This window comes from Raphanus sativus, chromosome 8, assembly GCF_000801105.2.
Source record: "Raphanus sativus cultivar WK10039 chromosome 8, ASM80110v3, whole genome shotgun sequence".
NCBI classification, from domain to species: Eukaryota; Viridiplantae; Streptophyta; class Magnoliopsida; order Brassicales; family Brassicaceae; genus Raphanus; species Raphanus sativus.
Genome location: NC_079518.1, coordinates 15,746,304 through 15,764,623, shown reverse-complemented (window position 1 = coordinate 15,764,623; position 18,320 = coordinate 15,746,304). Strand labels below are relative to the sequence as shown.

Below are 18,320 nucleotides of genomic sequence, written 5' to 3'. Positions count from 1 at the left end.
CAGGGCCCTTTTTTAGGTGCCTTTGGTTTTTGAAAGTATTTACAAAAGAATGCCACTGCATTATGTTTTAATCTAAGCTTTTTATTAAAGTGTTTTTTCTAACAAAAAATAAAACAAGAAACGGTTCCCAAATTTTATGTGACAAATCTTGACCATTATTTTGAAATTGTTTTTTGTTCATTATTTAATATTTTAATTAATATCCTATAATCAGATTTCGAGAATATCCAACATATAATCAATCTACCGATTTTATTGGATTTTGAGAAGAGAAAATTTCAGGAAACTAATAAATAAATGTTTTAACAATATATTTAGTTTAGGAAAATAAATCAGAATATCCTATAATCGAATCCGTAAATACCAAACCTGAAAGATTTCGATTAAACTTGATCATCAAAATACTTTTAGATTCTCTTCTTATAACCGCGATAACCGCGTATAAATTCCCTAAACCCTAAACCGCGACACCCGTCACCTCCTATCTCGAGAAAAATGGGCCAACAACAATAACTCATAACACAATAGCCCATATACACAAATCCACTCACCCAAAACCCAAATAAAAATCCGAATAAAAAGTCCAGTAGCACCAATCCGTCCAAATATCATATACTCGTCTGTCTCACCTGAAATGAGAAAGAAATAGGGGTGAGCAACTGGAGAGTCACTCAGTGAGGTATGGGATGCTAAACTCGAAGTTCATTGACTTGGACATAGCACTCCGTATAAATATAATTTAATACTAATACATAACAAACACGTGTTGTGGTCAAGAAATCCATGGTTCGACTAGAGTCTCACCAAACCTTCCAAACCGGCCACTGTGGAGATACCAGCGACCGAGGACCAGTCCAAGGCGAATATCTCAACCACCAGAAGGTCTTTTGTCATGAATCCAATTTTCCTAAAAGTCCAACTCATCAAGGATTCACTGAGGCTTGGAATTACAAGAAAATCTTCACGGAGGAAGAAGTTATGAATTTTACAAACCGGAGGTTCTCCAGCCAGTCCATCTGCGAGCACCAGACTTTAGAAGATGATTTCAGCCCAACCATGAAGCGGCCCTTTCCAGAATTAATCATGGGCTTCAAGAGGGATTTATTATCTATCCAGAGAGTCTAGAATCAGGCGAATTGGTTTAGGGGATACCAAGATACAATCAAATAGTTTTTAAAAATATTTGCAGGAGTGCCACTAATATTTAATTTTTATTAAAAGTTGTGGAAATTAATTATAACAACCTAATAACTAACTGATAAAAAATAGGAAAATTATGGAACCTACCTTATTTACCATCGAAAATATATGGTAAGCAAAACATATCAAATTCAACGTTTTTTAATATGTTAAATTTTGTGCTTAATGTCCACCTCACAATACATTATATCAAATATTCTCGATATGTAATCCTAATTACATGAATAATTGAATACATATTTCTATGAATATAATAATATTTCTATAATTGTAGACTTATTTGATATAATATTTACCATATATTTAAAATAATTTTAGTTTATTATTATGTTCTTAGTAATAATATTTTCCAAATAAAAAGAAAACAAAATCAACACCAAATTAATATTTATAAATATCTGAAGAGTTCCTATATATTGGGGACAGAAAAAAAAACTAAAATCAAATCAGAGCTAAATTAGAAACCGAATTCCAAATATTCAAAATACAGTTTATATATTTTAAATATTAATTATTTTAATTTTAAAATAATCAAGTATTCTAAAACTACTACCTATAAACCGAACTACCCAAAAATGGATTACCCTACTATTTTTATCCAAATTATTTAAAATTATTTTAATTTTATGCTATAATAGAATCACCTGAATATTTTTTATCCAAAATATCTATATTTATCTGAATTATCTGTTATCTTATCCAAAAATTTGAAAATATCATTTTACCCCAATTACTCTAGATTTTCCAAAAGAAAAGAATTGGACCATAGTTGAATTGAACTCGAAATTTTAACGGGTTCCTAACGTTGTTATCCGAACCAAACCAAAAATCAAATCTAAATTCCTAAATAATCGAACGGTTCCTATATTTATTGAACCAAAAAATGAAAACCATATTTTAATGTTTTGTTAACAATTATATTTTTCTAGAGATATTTTTCTGCAATAATTTTAAAAAGGAATATTAGATATAGAAGTTTTGTATCAAAAAGATTTTACTAATTTATCACATAAACGAATAAAAATATATCAACTTTATATGTTTAGAAAAAATTTATGGACAATATAATTGGTAAATCTAAAATCTTGCACAAGTACAAATTTCAGGTAACAAAAATAATTTTAGCTTATTTAAATCATAAAATGGTTGTGTGAGACATCATAAAATTAAAATTGGTCATACTGCAACGCACTATAACATTTATGTTTCGTTTTCTTATTCTATATAAGCAAACCATACTTATTTACAGTTTATAGAAATAATCAACAATTCATATACTCAATTTTTTATATAATTAAGTAACAAAAAACATATTTGTGTAATTGAACTTGATCACATGACAGTTTATATAATCAAAATAAAGATATACCGATCTATTTGTAGAAAAAATAACAAAAAAATCTATCCGCGTTTTTAAACGCGGGTCAAGAATCTAGTAGTTCAATAAAATGCAAGGAAACACGCTGGCTCAATCGATTAAAACCTAATAAATGCTGGAATTTCGGGTTTGGCGAGCCGGGTTTGAGTGTATCAGTGCCATTTTTATATTGTCTTATTTTATATCTTTTTAATGAATGGTAAAATAATAATTTTATCATCATTTCCTAGTTTTTGAGTTGCAAGTTTTTGGGATTTCAAAGAAGCCACCACCATTTTTTCAGTTATATCACTCTTTTAATCATTTTATATGTCAATTCAAATAAATTTTCCCAGATCCAACCGAAAGAAACCGGATTTTAACCAAAACTAGAAAAAAGAAAGATTTTTTTCAAATAAGCCAAAATTTTGACCGATTATAGCCAACTAGCCATGGTGGTTGACCACTGCACGCTTACTCGCCGGATTTCTGGCCACCTAGATCGATTTTTGGAACATGGGATTATATTTACAAGTCTTTGTACAAAATAAATTAGATACCGTAGGATAATATTATTTAAATATTTTTGCAGTAAGTACATTTTATAAATTTGTTGACAAAAATAGAAATTTTTTTATCAGTTAACAATGAAGAATAGCATAAAATTTTATTACATAATAAGATAAAGTAAAACTCTAAAAGAGAAACCACCGTATATGAGTTGTATATATATACTATTAAAGCTGGCACGCGGTGCTAGACGTTCCCCTTCAGCTATGTTTTATGTCGATTTTATGCCTCCGGCTTGGCTCTCTGAGTCGGATGCGCATATGTCTTAGTAGTTAGTTTTTCTTTGTCGTCAAAAAAAAAATATATATATATATATATACTATTAAAGCAGATGAATATTTATGAATCTGCCCCTGAAATTTTTAAGTAATTATAAAAATTGCATGTACTTTTTTCCAGCATTATTTGAAACAAATCAAAAATCATTATTTTGCAATTACATTATAGAGTATTTAATATAATTCAGTTGTTACATTTTTTGAAAATTTTGTTTCCTAAATGTTTGTATTATATCTTTCTAAAAAAATATTTATCATTATTAATTATTTGAAAACACTTATTAAATGAAACTTCAAAATAAAATCAAGTTGAAATAACAAATGATTAATCAACAAATCATAATACGGATCTGAATTATCTCAACTCCTTAAAATCTATACTATTAAAGCAAATGAATGTTTATTAATCTGCCCCTGAAATTTTTTAAGTAATTACAAAAATTGCATGTACTTTTTCCAGCATAATTTGCAACCAATCAAAAGTCATTATTTTGCAATTACATTAAAGAATATTTAATATAATTCAGTTCTTATCTTTTTGAAATTTTGTTTCCTAAATGTTTGTATTATTATTTCCAAAAAATATTTCACATTATTAATTATTTGAAAGCATTTATTAAATGGAACTTCAAAATAAAATCAAGTTTAAATAACAAATGATTAAATCAATAAATCATAATATGGATATGAATTATCTCAACTCCTTAAGAATAGATTCATTTAAAATAAAAACTAAATCACATAAACTAAAATTATAGAAATGTTTTGAAACCCACAAATGAATTTTTCAATGCAAGAGTGTTGAAGATATAAAATATTTTATTTAGATTTAAAAAATAAAGTGTAAAATAAGTTTTAACTTCGGTTTAAAAAATAAAATCATATTACGGGTTAGAATTATTTAGAGCCCTCTAAAATTTCTTCATATTGAAAATAACAAAAATAAGTCATAAGGTAAATTTAAGCTAAATTTCATAAAACTTAAAATATAATTTTTCAAAAATCATAATTTTTATTACGTAAAATAATTTTCTAACAAAAAATGTACCCGCCCTTTTTTAAGGGCGGGTCAAAATCTAGTATACTATTAAAGCAGAAGACAGTTTATGAACATAACCCTGACTTTTCTAAGTAATATAAAACAATTTTAATTAATTACAAAACAGCCCAAATCATTTCCTTTTTATAAATCAAATCCTCTAATTAAAAATCCAACAAAGTCTTCATATAAATTGACTGCCCAACTTTTTGTTCTCTCTATCAATAAAACGAAATGAGCTTTAAATTTTAGAATCAATGAAATGGGCTTTAATATTTTGAATCAATGGCCTTCAATATTCAATAACTAAAATCCTGTAATTTTTAAATACACATGAACCAAAAATATCAATAATCAAAAATCGTTTTTCAACTCATATATTATCGGAATATTTACTCAAAACAGATCATTGAATATTCTCTGTAATTGATATTCTCTCTAATTGTTACCAACATACTATAGAAACAGAAATAAGATCTCCCGGTTTTCCAAATATTTGCACCATATCTTTCCAAAAAATCTTTTACATTATTAATTATTTGAAAGTATTTATTAAATGAAAGCTCAAAAAATTGAAATAACAAATGATTAAATCAACAAAATCATAATATGGGTCTAAATTATCTCACCTCTTTAAAACACTTTAAACTAAATCACATAAACTGAATTTAATAAAATTATAGATTTTTTTTTGAAACGCACAAATGAATTTTTCAATACAGAGAATGTTGAAGATATAAAATATTTTTTTTTAAATTAGAAAAAAATCAGTGTAAAAGAAGTTTAGCTGTGGGTTAAATGAATAAATCATATTACCGGTTAGAATTATTTAGAGTCTTCAAAATTTTATCATATTTAAAAAAAAAAAATAAGTCATAAAAGTAAATTTAAAATAAAATTTCCAACAAAAAATATACATGCCATTTTTAAGCGTGAGTCAAATATAGATTTGCAGGAGTTCTCACAATAGATATTAGACATTTTGAATATATTATATTTTCGAGTATCCATTTAAAAACCTGATTATGAATATAGTGGATCATATCAATAGCCATTATTAATCTAAATAATATTACAATTCATTTAGACTTTTTGTATAATTTTACAAGTAAATGTACAAATTAATTTTACTGAAAATAATTTGAAGTTTAATTTCTTAATGCAGTTTCCAATAAAAATTATTATTTTACATACTAACATTTTGTATAGATGAAAACGAACATAAACCTAAAAGACAACTCCTAAAAAAAACCATTAAGATACTTAATATACATTTTATGTTGAAACACATTTGTTACAAACATAAATTTGTCAAAAGAAACATACCCGTCCTTTAAAAGGGCGGGTCAAGATCTAGTCTAATCTATTAAAACAGAATCCTATGTTTATCTACTTATAAATATTATCATTTAAATTTTGGACATATTCATATTCTATTAGAAATAGATATTAATAAGATCTTTTTGAAATCCCCTTGATTTACTTTCAATATTTCAAATTTTCCACTCATATTTTTATGGCTAACAACATTAATTAGTTTCATTCTACCTACTATATATTCGTAAACATGTCACCATTTATATTCATTTGAAATTATCTACATTTTATTGTACTAAATTGTTTCTTATTTATTCTTGCATTTAGATTTTTCAAAGCGTAAAATAGCTGATGAAAAATGTATGTTTCAAACAAAAAAAAAAGATTTCCACGTGCTAATTTTTTGTATATACTAATAATTAATCATGACATTAACTGACCACTTGGTCGACCACGTTTACGGTACGGATTTGGTGATATGCAAAGGATTTGGTCACATGCAAAGGCGTTTGGTCAAATCGTTAACTTCGACTTCACAAGTCTCGACTCTCGAGTTTCTTCTGTTAATAAACTTCGAAATTGCTTCTCCCACTCCCATATTCGAAACTGCAAAAGAAAAATACAGCAGTATGCCATAAATATTTTTCTTTTCTGTTAACTCCGTTTAAGACCACCCACAATGGGGGATGATAGGAAATCCTTAGCGGTAAATCTTAGGTTAGTTTTAATTAAATAAGATTAAATTTCGTAATAGAGCTAAGGATTGGTCTGTCGGGAAGGGATTTAAAGATTGAGTCCGTTAGTACGTGTCAATGCTAGAGTGGTCGTCGTCGGTTTAGAGTTGAGTGGGTCGGTGAAGCAAAAAAAAAAAAATCATTCTCGACCGAAGGAGAAAAAAAAAGCTCTGCGGAGAAAGGCGATTTCGAAGCGATCTCTCTCTCTCTCGGCTTGACGAAGGTAAATCCAATCCTCTAAGCCGTTTATTTCTCGATTAAAACAGTTTCCATCTTCTTTGTTGTCCGTAAAGATGGATATTTTGTTGTTTAGATCGATTTGGGAAAAGTTGTCAAATTAGGGTTTTTAAAAATTTGGGGAAAAATCGATTTTTGTATTATTTGGCTTTGTAGATATGGATTACAAACATTTTTTGTTTCAATCGAAAGTAAATCTGGTCTTTATTTCTTTTTACAAATTCCATATTTTGTTTCAATCGATTAACGGTTTCAAAACCTTATCCTTTGAGTTTAGTGTTATCTTAAGTTTAGTTGTGTTCGATTTCAATCAGTTCTTATGTCGTTTGTTTCGCTGGTTACTGAATGTATATTAACCATCGAGTTGTTGTTTTCAGGTAAACCATAATGGGGCAAGATTACAGTTACAGCCAGCCATCTTCATCATCAAACTCTGTAGACATAACCTCCCTTATTGAAGCAGAAGCTCAGGTGTACGCGGATGAAGCTGAGAGTAGCCACTTCAATGCAGAGCCGCTTCAGTACCAACTGCAACCAGAGTGTGATGATGGAATCCCTAGAACCTGCTACTGTGGTGCGGAGCCAGTTGTCGGCTACTCTACAACTCGTATAGACCCATACAGACGTTACTTTACGTGCAACAATGCTGAAGATGGTGACTGCCACGTTTGGAAATGGTGGGATGTGGCAGTGATAGAGGAGATGAGGGACATTTAGCGGGAGCTTAGGGAGCTTAAGGGTGCACTTAACGAGAGTGAGCAGAAGGTTGTTATCCTCGAGAAGACAGTATCCGAGTTTTCAAAGAAGAAACCAGGAGTGAAGCTAATGGTCTCTACCTTAGTTTTAATAGGGTTGGTGTTACTTATTCTACTTGGTGAGTATCTGGTTCTAAATGAATTGTTTTATCTCTTTTTGGTAGACAATTGATAGTTTCTTCTCTTTTTTCAGGAATATTAGGCAAGGCTTCAAAGGACAGTGGCGGACCTCGCTTGTTTCTGAAATAAGGTAACAAATTTACTTTCTTTTCTCATAATGAATAGGTTTAAATGATAATATCGTCCTCTCTCTTCTGATGTGATTGGCTTTTACTATATGTTATGTTCCCATATGTGTGTTGTGTAGCTAGTCCTATAAGTCGTATTTAATTGCTTGTGTGTAGGTAGTATTAGTTATGTTTCTATAAGTAGTTCATTGCCTTAATTAGTTGTAAATGATACTTAGTACTTAGTTATTTACTTTCCAGCTTCCCAACTGCATAGATTTGATTGCCATTAATTAGTTGTAAGTCATAGAAGGCTTACTTAAGCCTCTGTGTCGCTAGTAGAGTGGCACAGATCAACCATGGCTAATAACTCGTCAAGCTATGTTAACCTACTACAGAGTCAACTTCCAGTTGATCTTGATGCAGCCGAACCTTTATGGTTCGGTAGCGAAGGTCCTGATGAGGCTTATGTGATGTCTGGTAGCGAAATCCCTGAAGCGTCTGGTGTGAAGTCAACTCCCCAACAATCTGAGAGAAGAAAATGGTCTCCCAAAGAGGATATAATCCTCATTGGGGCATGGCTTAACACCAGTAAAGACCCGATCGTGAACAATGAGCAGAAAGGTGGAGCATTTTGGAAGCGGATTGTGGAGTACTACAACGCAAGCCCTCTCTTGGTTGGGCAAATACCGAGAGTCCTCCATTCTTGCAAGCAGAGGTGGTCTCGGATTAACGACCACGTTTCAAAGTTTTGTGGTTGCTATGATCGTGCTCTTCGGCAGCAAAGAAGTGGTCAGAATGATGACGATGTGATGAAGGCTGCTTTAGATTCATTCTTCAATATTATGAACTTAAAGTTCACCATGGATCTCTGCTGGAGGGAGCTGAGGTATGACCAGAAATGGTGCTCACTGGTTCAAGGTAAGGACACTGTTAAGGAGAAGCGCAAAGTGGTGGACCTCGATGGAGAAGAAGCGGCTGTGGGAGAAGAAGAGGCTAGACCTCCCGGGGTGAAGGCTGCGAAAGCTGCTCTTAAGAAGAAGAAGAATGGCAGAGAGGAGGAGTTGTCAAACTTACATGGCGTTCTACAAATCAAAAAAAAACTCTCAAGGCAAAAGCTCCTTGATCGTTTATTCGCGAAAAAGGAAGTTCTAACTGAGATGGAAACAACTCTAAAACTCAAACTAATGTCTGAATTGCTTTGATGTCTTCTCTGTTTGGTTTAAGGTTATTTCATTGTCTGAATTGCTTTGATGTCTTCTCTGTCTGAATTGCTTTGCTTTGATGGAACTAACTCTTGTCTTTATTCTCCTTGTTTCAGGTTAAGGCTGAAGTTGGTCACGGGTGCACTGAAGGTTGGGCAAGTCACGGGTGCATTAGGAGTAGTGCAAGTCACGGGTGCTTGGAAGTAGTTCACGGGTTCATCTCTTGCAGTTTATGTAGTATAAGTAGTTGTATCAGCTTCTCTTTCTTTAGCTTTGTATCAGCTTCTCTTTCTTTCCTCTGCATCAAAACTTGGAGATGTTGTAATATTTTCTTGGAGATCTTCTCAACCCGATTTTTCTCTTGTAATATCTGGGTGTAAGAAGTTCTTCTCTTGTATCAATATTAAGACTTGATTTCGGCTAATGTAAAATGTTATTCATATTTTCATATTATTCATTCACCAACATTCTCTTTGTTAACTCTTGTGTTGATAATTATTCATATTGTCGAGTTCTCTTGATAAGTTATACATTCTCTTTTTTAACTCTTGTCTTGATTCACCAACATATTGTCTATAATGGTAACAGAGGCTGTGGAGAAACCAGCACGAGCATTCAGCAACAACCTTGTCTCTTTAACACTTGTTAAGGTTTGATTACCACAATACAACCTGAAAATTTAAACACACATGAACTTGGTACTTATATATTAAAAAAAAAAATAAACTTATACAAAATTGAGATAATAAATAAATTCAACACTTATTTTGGAATTTATAGATAAAAAAATATAAAGTTATACATATTTGAGATAATAAAAAAATATCTAAACTTATTTTGGAACTTATAGAAAAAAAATATAAACTTATACAAAACTGAGATAATAAATAAATTCAAAACTTATTTTGGAACTTATAGAAAAAAAAATAAAGTTATACATATTTGAGATAATAAAAAATATCTTAACTTATTTTGGAACTTATAGAAAAAAAAAACTAAAGTTATACATATTTGAGATAATAAAAAATATCTAAACTTATTTTGGAACTTATAGAAAAAAAAAATAAAGTTATACATATTTGAGATAATAAAAAAATATCTAAACAAAAATTTCTCAAGGATGTCATCATCTTCATCCAATGAAATGGAAGAATTGGAAGAAAGATTGGACGAAGTTTTCGAAGATATCTGTGAAGATACAATCAACAACATTATCGAGGCCCAAACCAAAAAGCAAAAGAAACGAGCATATATTGATCGAAACCGTGAAGCAGGACACATCCGGTTATGGAATGACTACTTCTCCGAAAATCTCACATATGAGGAACATATCTTCAGACGCCGTTTCAGAAACCGTGAAGCAATTCGTATGCTTTCTTATGGTTCTGCAGTCGATGCGGTTGACAAATATCTCCGACTTGGTGAGAGCACGGCACTTTCGTGTTTACATCATTTCACTGATGGAATAGTACAGTTATTTGGGGAGCAGTATCTATGAAGACCCACACCAGAGGATCTTCAACGACTCCTCGATATTGGAGAGAAACGCGGGTTTCCTGGGATGATTGAGAGCATTGACTGTATGCATTGGGAGTGGAAAAATTGCCCAACGACTTGGAAAGGACAGTACGCCCGTGGATCAAACAAACCGACAATTGTCTTAGAGGTTGTAGCTTCACAAGATCTTTGGATATGGCACGCTTTTTTTGGTCCTCCAGGTACCTTAAACGATACTAATGTCCTCGATCGATCTCCTGTTTTTGACGACATTATAGAAGGTCGAACTCCAAGGTTAGAGTACGTGGTCAACGGACACAAGTATAAGTTGGCTTACTATCTCACAGACGGTATTTATCCAAAATGGTCAACATTTATCCAATCTATCTCACGTCCTCAAGGTCTTAAAGCACGGTTATTTGCTAAAAAACAAGAAGCAGCCCGAAAAGATGTGGAACGGGCCTTTGGAGTTTTGCAAGCTCGATTTGCGATTGTCAAAAACCCGGCTCTTACATGGGACAAAAAAAAGATAGGGAAGATTATGCGAGCATGTATCATAATATACAATATGATAGTATGATAGTCGAAAATGAACGCAATGGATACGCTCGCATCGACATTTCAGAATTTGAAGAAGGAAGTGTCACCAGAAGTTCACACGTGGAAACCCAAATCGAGATGCCTACAAATCTGAATAACATATTTGTCAATCAGAACGAGAGAGAATTTCGGAATATCCGTATACATGAACCACTGAAAAAGATTTAGTTGAGCATATTTGGAATAAATTTGGTGATGAATAACTATTGTATCTTTATGTATAATTATTGTATTTTTATGTTAAATTATTGTATTTTTATGTTTAATTATTGTATTTTATTTTATTTCTGGAATAAAATATTAAAAATTTCACTTTTTTAAAAATAATATTTTTTTATTTCTAAGGATTCCTAATTCGGGAACACCATTGGACACATTTTTTACACTAAGATCTTTAACTATTCAAAAAAAAAAATTACTAAACTAATCCTAAGGATTCCACAATAGTGTCACCATTGTGGATGCTCTAAGTGCTTAGCAATGTGCCCCACGTGAGATAATGGGTACATATTACATAATCATAATAGCTGTCAAAAGAATCTTTTTGGCATGTATATAAAGACTATACAAAGTTAGTTTTATAATTTAAAAACAACACCGACATTATTTTCATCACGTTGGATTTTCATATTATTGTTTTAATTATACATTACTACTCGGCTCGCAACCTGCAAATGGATTGGATTGGTCAAAAATATTGAAAAAAATTCCTATATACAAAGCCAGCTTTAACGTTTTGAGAGTCCAAACACAAAACACCAACCAACCAACCAACTATGAAGTCTTCTTGTTCCTTCAATCTCTTCATACTAGCCGCAGTTATCTTTCTCGGGTGTCTAAATCCCAATGGAGCTACCACGTGTCATCCTGATGATGAAGCTGGTCTTTTAGCTTTTAAATCGGGTATAACCAGAGACTCCTCGGGTGTTCTTAGCCCATGGACCAAAGGCACAGACTGTTGCTCCTGGTTCGGTGTTTATTGCGCTAACCAACACCGCGTCACCAGTCTCAGCCTTGGCGATGTGACCGGAGATTTTCCATACACTCTCTCTGGTACTATCTCCCCGTCTCTGTCCAAACTCCAACATTTGGAAAGCTTTGAACTAATCGGTCTCAAGGAAATCAGGGGACCATTTCCTCGATTTCTTCTTCGCTTACCAGATCTGAAGAACATCTACATCCGGAGAAACCGTCTATCTGGTCCTCTTCCCACCAACATCGGCACGCTAAGCCCCCACTTAGAGACGCTGGTACTTGGCGCAAACCGGTTTACAGGTGCGATACCGAGTTCAATATCCAATTTGACTCGGTTAAAGGAACTCTACCTCAACGATAATCTCTTAACGGGAAGGATCCCTCCAGGGATTGGTAACCTCAAGCTTATGTCTATTATTACTCTCGATGGAAACCGTCTCTCTGGACCAATACCAAATAATATTTTCAAATCCATGACAAAGCTCCGAATCCTCACTCTTTCTCGTAACAGCTTATCTGGAAAAGTTCCTCCTTCAATTGCATCGCTCGGACCGAGTCTTGAGTTTCTTGAGCTAGGCCATAACAATCTCTCGGGATCGATTCCAAGCTATATATCTCGACTCGCAAAACTTAAGAAACTGGATCTCTCCAATAACAGGTTCTCAGGAGCTGTGCCCCAAAGTTTATCCAAGCTGACCGACGTTTTTGATATGGATCTCTCTCGTAACCTTCTAACCAGTCCATTCCCCGTTTGGAACGTGACGGAGAATCTTCGAACGTTGGATCTATCGTACAACAATTTTTACATGGAGACGATTCCTGAATGGGTGACTTCCGCGTCGTACATGGTGTCGTTGAAGCTGGCGAAATGTGGAATCAAGATGAGCTTAAGCGATTGGAAGCCAGAGAATGTAGGCGTCTACAGTTACATTGACCTTTCAGAAAACGAGATCACAGGAAGTCCGGGAAAGCTCTTGATAAATGAAGGGAGTATGCGGGAGTTTCGGGCGTCGGGGAACAAACTCCGTTTCGATATGGGGAAGCTAAATATACCGGAGAGCCTTGAGACGCTGGATCTTTCAAGGAACTTGGTGTTCGGGAACGTGCCAGGGACGGTGACCGGTCTGTTAACACTAAACTTGAGTCAGAACCATCTTTGCGGAAAACTTCCTGTGACAGAGTTTCCACCAAGCGTGTTTGCCGGCAACGATTGCCTTTGCGGATCTCCACTCCCTCCATGCAAGGGCTAGTTAGTGGATTCGTTTTAAACAATAATATTCGAGAAACAATTTCGTTAAAATTATGTATTACGCGGATAACACCAAATAATAAGTTATTATTTCAAATGATAAATAGCCCACTTAACAATAAAGAATAAAAAAGTATGGTCATGAAGTAAAAACCACAATAAATACCCCACTTATGCTTATACAAGTTTACCAATTAACCCCAACTATTTTATGTTTGCAAAAATATCTTAAAAATAATTTATTCAAACTAAAAATTTATTATTAAACGATACAAGAAATCACAAAATAGAATAAAACATAATATATAAGTTGAAAACGGAAGAAAGACAATTTGGTGTGAACGTACAAAAAGATCTATCCAATCTCGAATAATCTCGAATTCAAACTATTGAGAAAGCAACAAACAAACTGCATGCATGGATCAGACAATGTGAAAATCGACGTCTTACTGGTGTTTCGGATAATGATATTGTAATTATTACTATATAATTTATAAATTTGTTAAGATTTTCAAATTATTAATTTTTATTCTTAATGATATGTAGTTTAATCAAGCCAAAATAATGTTAAGTGAAGATCCACAATTCAAAACGGGTTGGAAATTAGATCATGTTTGGAACATGATTAAAAATTTTGAAAATTTTATGGATGGTGCCACCTCTCCTAATGATCATGTCATTAGTTCTCCGAGACAAGTATCTCCAGATTTGTCTTCATTTTCTCCAAACTTAGACGATGACGACGAGATTATCAGTGGATCTTCCTCTCAACGTCCAAGTGGGATGAAAAAGTCAAAAATGAAAAGAAAACTTGATGATCATCAACAGTTATAAAATCCTTAGAAGAAGGAAATAAACAACTCTTGGAACAATTAAAGAAGTCAAGTGCAGAAAGAATGCACCATATGGAGAGTCAAAAACAAAATAATGCACTAAAAGAAGAAAACAAAATTTTGTTTCGTGATTTGAGTTCCATACAAGATCCAAATGTTTGTGTGTATATTCAAGCTCAAAAAATGCAAATAATATCAAAATGAAATGCTGAGTCACAAGATCAACAAGCTCTTTTTCAATCTTCTCCGTTTGGGCAATACTTTACCCGTCTTAACGGATCCAAAAGTGATGAACCACGATGGTTAAGTCACTTATTTTATTTTATTTTATTTTATATTATTTATGTTTTTAATTATATTATGTATTTTATGTCAAATTATTAAATAATAAAATATCTTGTTTTCATGTTATTGTATCATTTTAAAATATTATTTAAGTAAAAAAAAAAGAACATTAAAGATTTAAAAAATCATTTCATAAATAAAAAGAATCAACTCGAGAATGAAGTAATGTGTAAGATTACTCCATAAATGGAGTAACCCTAGCCATTACTCCATTTTGGAGTTGAAAATGGAGTGGCTTAGAAAAGATTTTACTCCAAAATGATGTTTAGAGTAGAAAATGGAGTAGGGTTGGAGATGCCCTTAACCATCTTTGGGTCAGAACGATAGATAATTATTAACTTTGTTTTGCTATTAAAAGAGAAGTACCATTTTTATCTACCATAAAAATTCATAATATTATGACATATAATAATCAATAAAATATTAATTATAAAGAAATTTTAACTATAAATTTGAATTTTATTTTTAATTATAACAAAATCTGTTGAGAAAAAACTAACAAAATCTTACTCAATGTTTTAAATACTTTTTACTCCCTCTGTTTCATTATAAGTGTCATTTTAGACTTTTGCACACGGATTAAGAAATCATTTAATTTTGCATATTTTCAATATAAAAACATCATTACCGTTACAATTCAACCAATAGAAAAATAGAATGGAGAATAAAGTTAATAAATTTTGCATTGGAACTCTAAAACGACACTTATTTTGCAACGAAACAAATTCTCTAAAACGACACTTAATATGAAACGGAGGGAGTATTAAATAACATATTAATTAATTTGGTAATTAAAAATATAATAGAAATTAATATTAATTGAATTTTATTATAAAATAGAAAAGTTATATTGTATTTTTAATAAATTTATAATTATAGTCTGTAATATATAAAATAGAAGTATTGATAAGATTATATTAAATTGGTAACTAACTTATTTTTTAAATGCTTTAATTTAAGTAAATTATTATTTACCATTAAATGGGTTAACATTTGTTAACTAAGTAATACTTTTATACAAAAATAAAGTTCTTAACATATGTTAAATTTTTCTTTCTACAGGTATATATTTTTCAAAAAATCATATGTTGAAGAAGATTCTTAATTTAATTATTTCAAAGTATATATTAAAAGTATCAGACTCGAAATTGTAATAAAAATTAATAGAAAAGTAAAATATATAAAACAAAATCACTATATATTATTAATAATAAGAAATATATACAATAAAATTTAATAGGTATACCATATATAAAATTAAATATAAATCATATATTCATATAATTATAATAATATCAAAGTTTATAAAATGAATCGTGCGGGTTAATCTCTAGGTATTTAAATCTTGCACCAGTGGTAATACTCAAACCTCAAAAGAAAGGGGCACAATATAGGTGGGAGGTTCTATTATCACGGATTAAGAACAACGATAAAGTAGAAAAAACTTTTCATTCTGATTCAAAACACATGAATTTAGCCACCTCTTATTATTACACTCTAAAAACACAACAATGAGTCAAACAATTTTACTCTTTTAAGGGGGCCAATTCAAATCCAGATATCAGAGGTGCAGTCTCCACCGGGATATCTCATCTCATGGGCAAGCGCAGGACCATCAGGCTCTACACCAAAGTCCACAAAGAAATCAGGGTTTATTGCGAGACCACCTTTCTCTGTATCAACATCAATCTGAATTATGTGTGATCCTTTATCCATTACTTCTGGGTAAAACTGACGGTCCCACGCACTGAACAGTGAGTTTGTTGCATACAATCGTTTACCATCAAGGCTCAGCTGGATCATCTGAGGTCCTGCTCGTAGAGATTTCCCTACAAACACCAAGATATTAAAAAGCAATTTAGAGAATAATAAAAATGCTAAAATGCTCCCAAATGAATGCATCTTTTTGTGAGTAAAACAAACCTTGATCTGAGGAACATCAAACTGGTAAGTGGTACCATCTTCTCTAACACCCTTAACAGGGCTGCCTTTTTGTAGTAATCCCCCCACCCAAATTTGACCCGTTAAAACAGGATTCTTAGGGTCTTCGATGTTGTACTGACGAATGTCTCCATGTAGCCAGTTCACAAAGTAGAAGAACCGATCATCGAGGGAGATCAAGAAGTCGGTGATAAGTCCCGGCATTTCTGGAAGAATCCAGTTCTCTACTTTCAGTGGTTCAACTGATATAACCACCTACCCCAACAAAAAAAAAAGAAAAATCAAACTAAGGGTTAATCATAGTTTTGTAAGAACAAAAATAAAAAGAGGCTACGAAGATAATTCAGAAACTAGACTTGCCTCATGGCTCCATGTGTCATCACTGTTCCTGAAAAATCTTATCATATTACTCGACAAGGCACTCCCAACATACCCTGTATCTTTAGACGGATCATGCAAGAATCTTATCTGCAACAACCACATAAAACATTATATTATATTTCTCGGGTAACAGAGATCGTCACATTTTATGTACGTAACATGTTAAGAGTAATGTTACTACCTCAAGAGGTAAGAGACCAGTATCACCGAGGTCAATAACCTGTTTCATTTCACCTTCTGGCCATTTATAAATATGTAAATGACTTCCATACAAGCCATCAGCAACGTGCTGGAGATCGAAACCTTTGGAGAAAGCTTTAGGTGCTCCCCAAGAAGTGCTGATCATCGTCTTGAATCGAGGTTGGTACCAGAAATCATATCCAAACTTTGGGGCATGCCCTGGTTTGTCCCACCTGCTTTGACGTTGAAATCAGAGTCAAGAAGGAGAAACCCGTTCCCTTCGGCGTTTCCTTCGTTGTCACCAAGGCAAGAGACCAACATATCGCCAGAGGCGAGGCAGTGAGACGTGTGTGGAAATGCTAATCCTGTCTTCTCAGAAATCTCTTTAGGCTCTACAACCTTATACAAGGACGGAGCCTTTGGGTCGGTCATTGTGTCGATTGCGTAGATACGACCAGATCTTCATCAAAAACAAGAAAGAAAAAACATTAGAACATAATGATCTAGGGATGTAAAAGAAAAAGGGAAAGTCGGCTCGAACAGGGTTCTACTTCTTACATTAAGCCTGGTAATACGAGGTAACGTCTACTAGCAGAAGGATCACCATGGCAAGAGCTGCAAGAGTTCCAACCAGTGTGATGAAGCTCATCGCCTATGTAAGGCATTTTCAATCTGTGAATGACGCTTGAATATGTGGGTGAGTTTGGGTCACATCTACCGTTGCCAAGTAGTCTGGTTGCTCTCGCCCCGTTCCTGATTAGAAACCCGATTCAGAAAAAATATCTAACTACACATGAATCAAGGATTTTCCAACATTCTTGTTCGATTTAACCAACAATTATAAGGTACTAGAAAGTATAATATTCATATTTTAAATATTAAAAATTGTACATCAGAAAGTGGATTAGGACTTAGAAATTAGAATAATACATACTAATATAAAAAGAATATGGACAAATTCAATCATTGCCGAGGTTCTTTTAACGTTAAAAGTAGAGTCAGTCAGAAAATACTAATGAAAACTTCAAAAAGTGGTAGTAGATGGAGAAAATGAAATGTGTACCGGAGTAGAGGGCTGTAACATAGATGAGCTTTTCGGGTGGACCGGACATGGCGGCTAGAGGCGTGGCATAACCGGACCGGACTTGCAACAAGCTTTTCCTACGCCGTTGCTCACCGCCGTCGCCAATACAGTCTCTGTTGCCATCTGTAACTATATGGAAGTCTTGAAGCTAGACGTCTCTGAGTTAAACGCAAACCAAAGCACAAGTGTGAGATTTATAAATGAGAAAGTTTTGGCTCTTTTTTGTGAGTGAGTAAGCGCGACGGTGACTTGTGTCGTTAACTATCTTTATGTCTATATATATAGAACATGTGACACCAACTGATATTCATAAATA

At 32.7% G+C, this 18,320-nt stretch overlaps 3 protein-coding genes and 2 pseudogenes across 3 annotated transcripts; 4 read left to right on the top strand and 1 right to left on the bottom strand.

The window, feature by feature from the left end:
* Positions 1 to 7,119: 7,119 nt before the first annotated feature.
* LOC108837233 (uncharacterized) lies at positions 7,120 to 7,736 on the top strand (annotated as a pseudogene).
* A 337-nt stretch (positions 7,737 to 8,073) lies between these two features.
* LOC130499004 (glutathione S-transferase T2-like) lies at positions 8,074 to 9,126 on the top strand. The gene is made up of 2 exons (XM_056992885.1): positions 8,074 to 8,903; positions 9,036 to 9,126. Exons 1-2 carry the CDS (start codon positions 8,074 to 8,076, stop codon positions 9,124 to 9,126), a joined length of 921 nt encoding a protein of 306 aa, XP_056848865.1.
* A 913-nt stretch (positions 9,127 to 10,039) lies between these two features.
* LOC130499003 (uncharacterized) lies at positions 10,040 to 10,996 on the top strand. Its single transcript, XM_056992884.1, has 2 exons — positions 10,040 to 10,340; positions 10,431 to 10,996. The coding sequence occupies exons 1-2, from the start codon at positions 10,040 to 10,042 to the stop codon at positions 10,994 to 10,996; spliced, it is 867 nt and encodes a 288-aa protein (XP_056848864.1).
* A 684-nt stretch (positions 10,997 to 11,680) lies between these two features.
* On the top strand, positions 11,681 to 13,387 carry LOC108838156 (receptor-like protein 38). Its single transcript, XM_018611123.2, has one exon. It carries the CDS (start codon positions 11,793 to 11,795, stop codon positions 13,239 to 13,241), a length of 1,449 nt encoding a protein of 482 aa, XP_018466625.1. The 5' UTR covers positions 11,681 to 11,792; the 3' UTR covers positions 13,242 to 13,387.
* A 2,454-nt stretch (positions 13,388 to 15,841) lies between these two features.
* Positions 15,842 to 18,162, bottom strand: LOC130498628 (selenium-binding protein 2-like; annotated as a pseudogene).
* Positions 18,163 to 18,320: the final 158 nt, after the last annotated feature.

Coding starts and splice junctions, on each gene's coding strand:
- LOC130499004 (XM_056992885.1), top strand. CDS start 8,074: ATGGCTAATAACTCGTCAAGCTATGTTAACCTACTACAGAGTCAACTT. Junction 8,904..9,035: donor ACTCTAAAACTCAAACTAAT/GTCTGAATTGCT, acceptor TCCTTGTTTCAG/GTTAAGGCTGAAGTTGGTCA.
- LOC130499003 (XM_056992884.1), top strand. CDS start 10,040: ATGTCATCATCTTCATCCAATGAAATGGAAGAATTGGAAGAAAGATTG. Junction 10,341..10,430: donor TGACAAATATCTCCGACTTG/GTGAGAGCACGG, acceptor GACCCACACCAG/AGGATCTTCAACGACTCCTC.
- LOC108838156 (XM_018611123.2), top strand. CDS start 11,793: ATGAAGTCTTCTTGTTCCTTCAATCTCTTCATACTAGCCGCAGTTATC.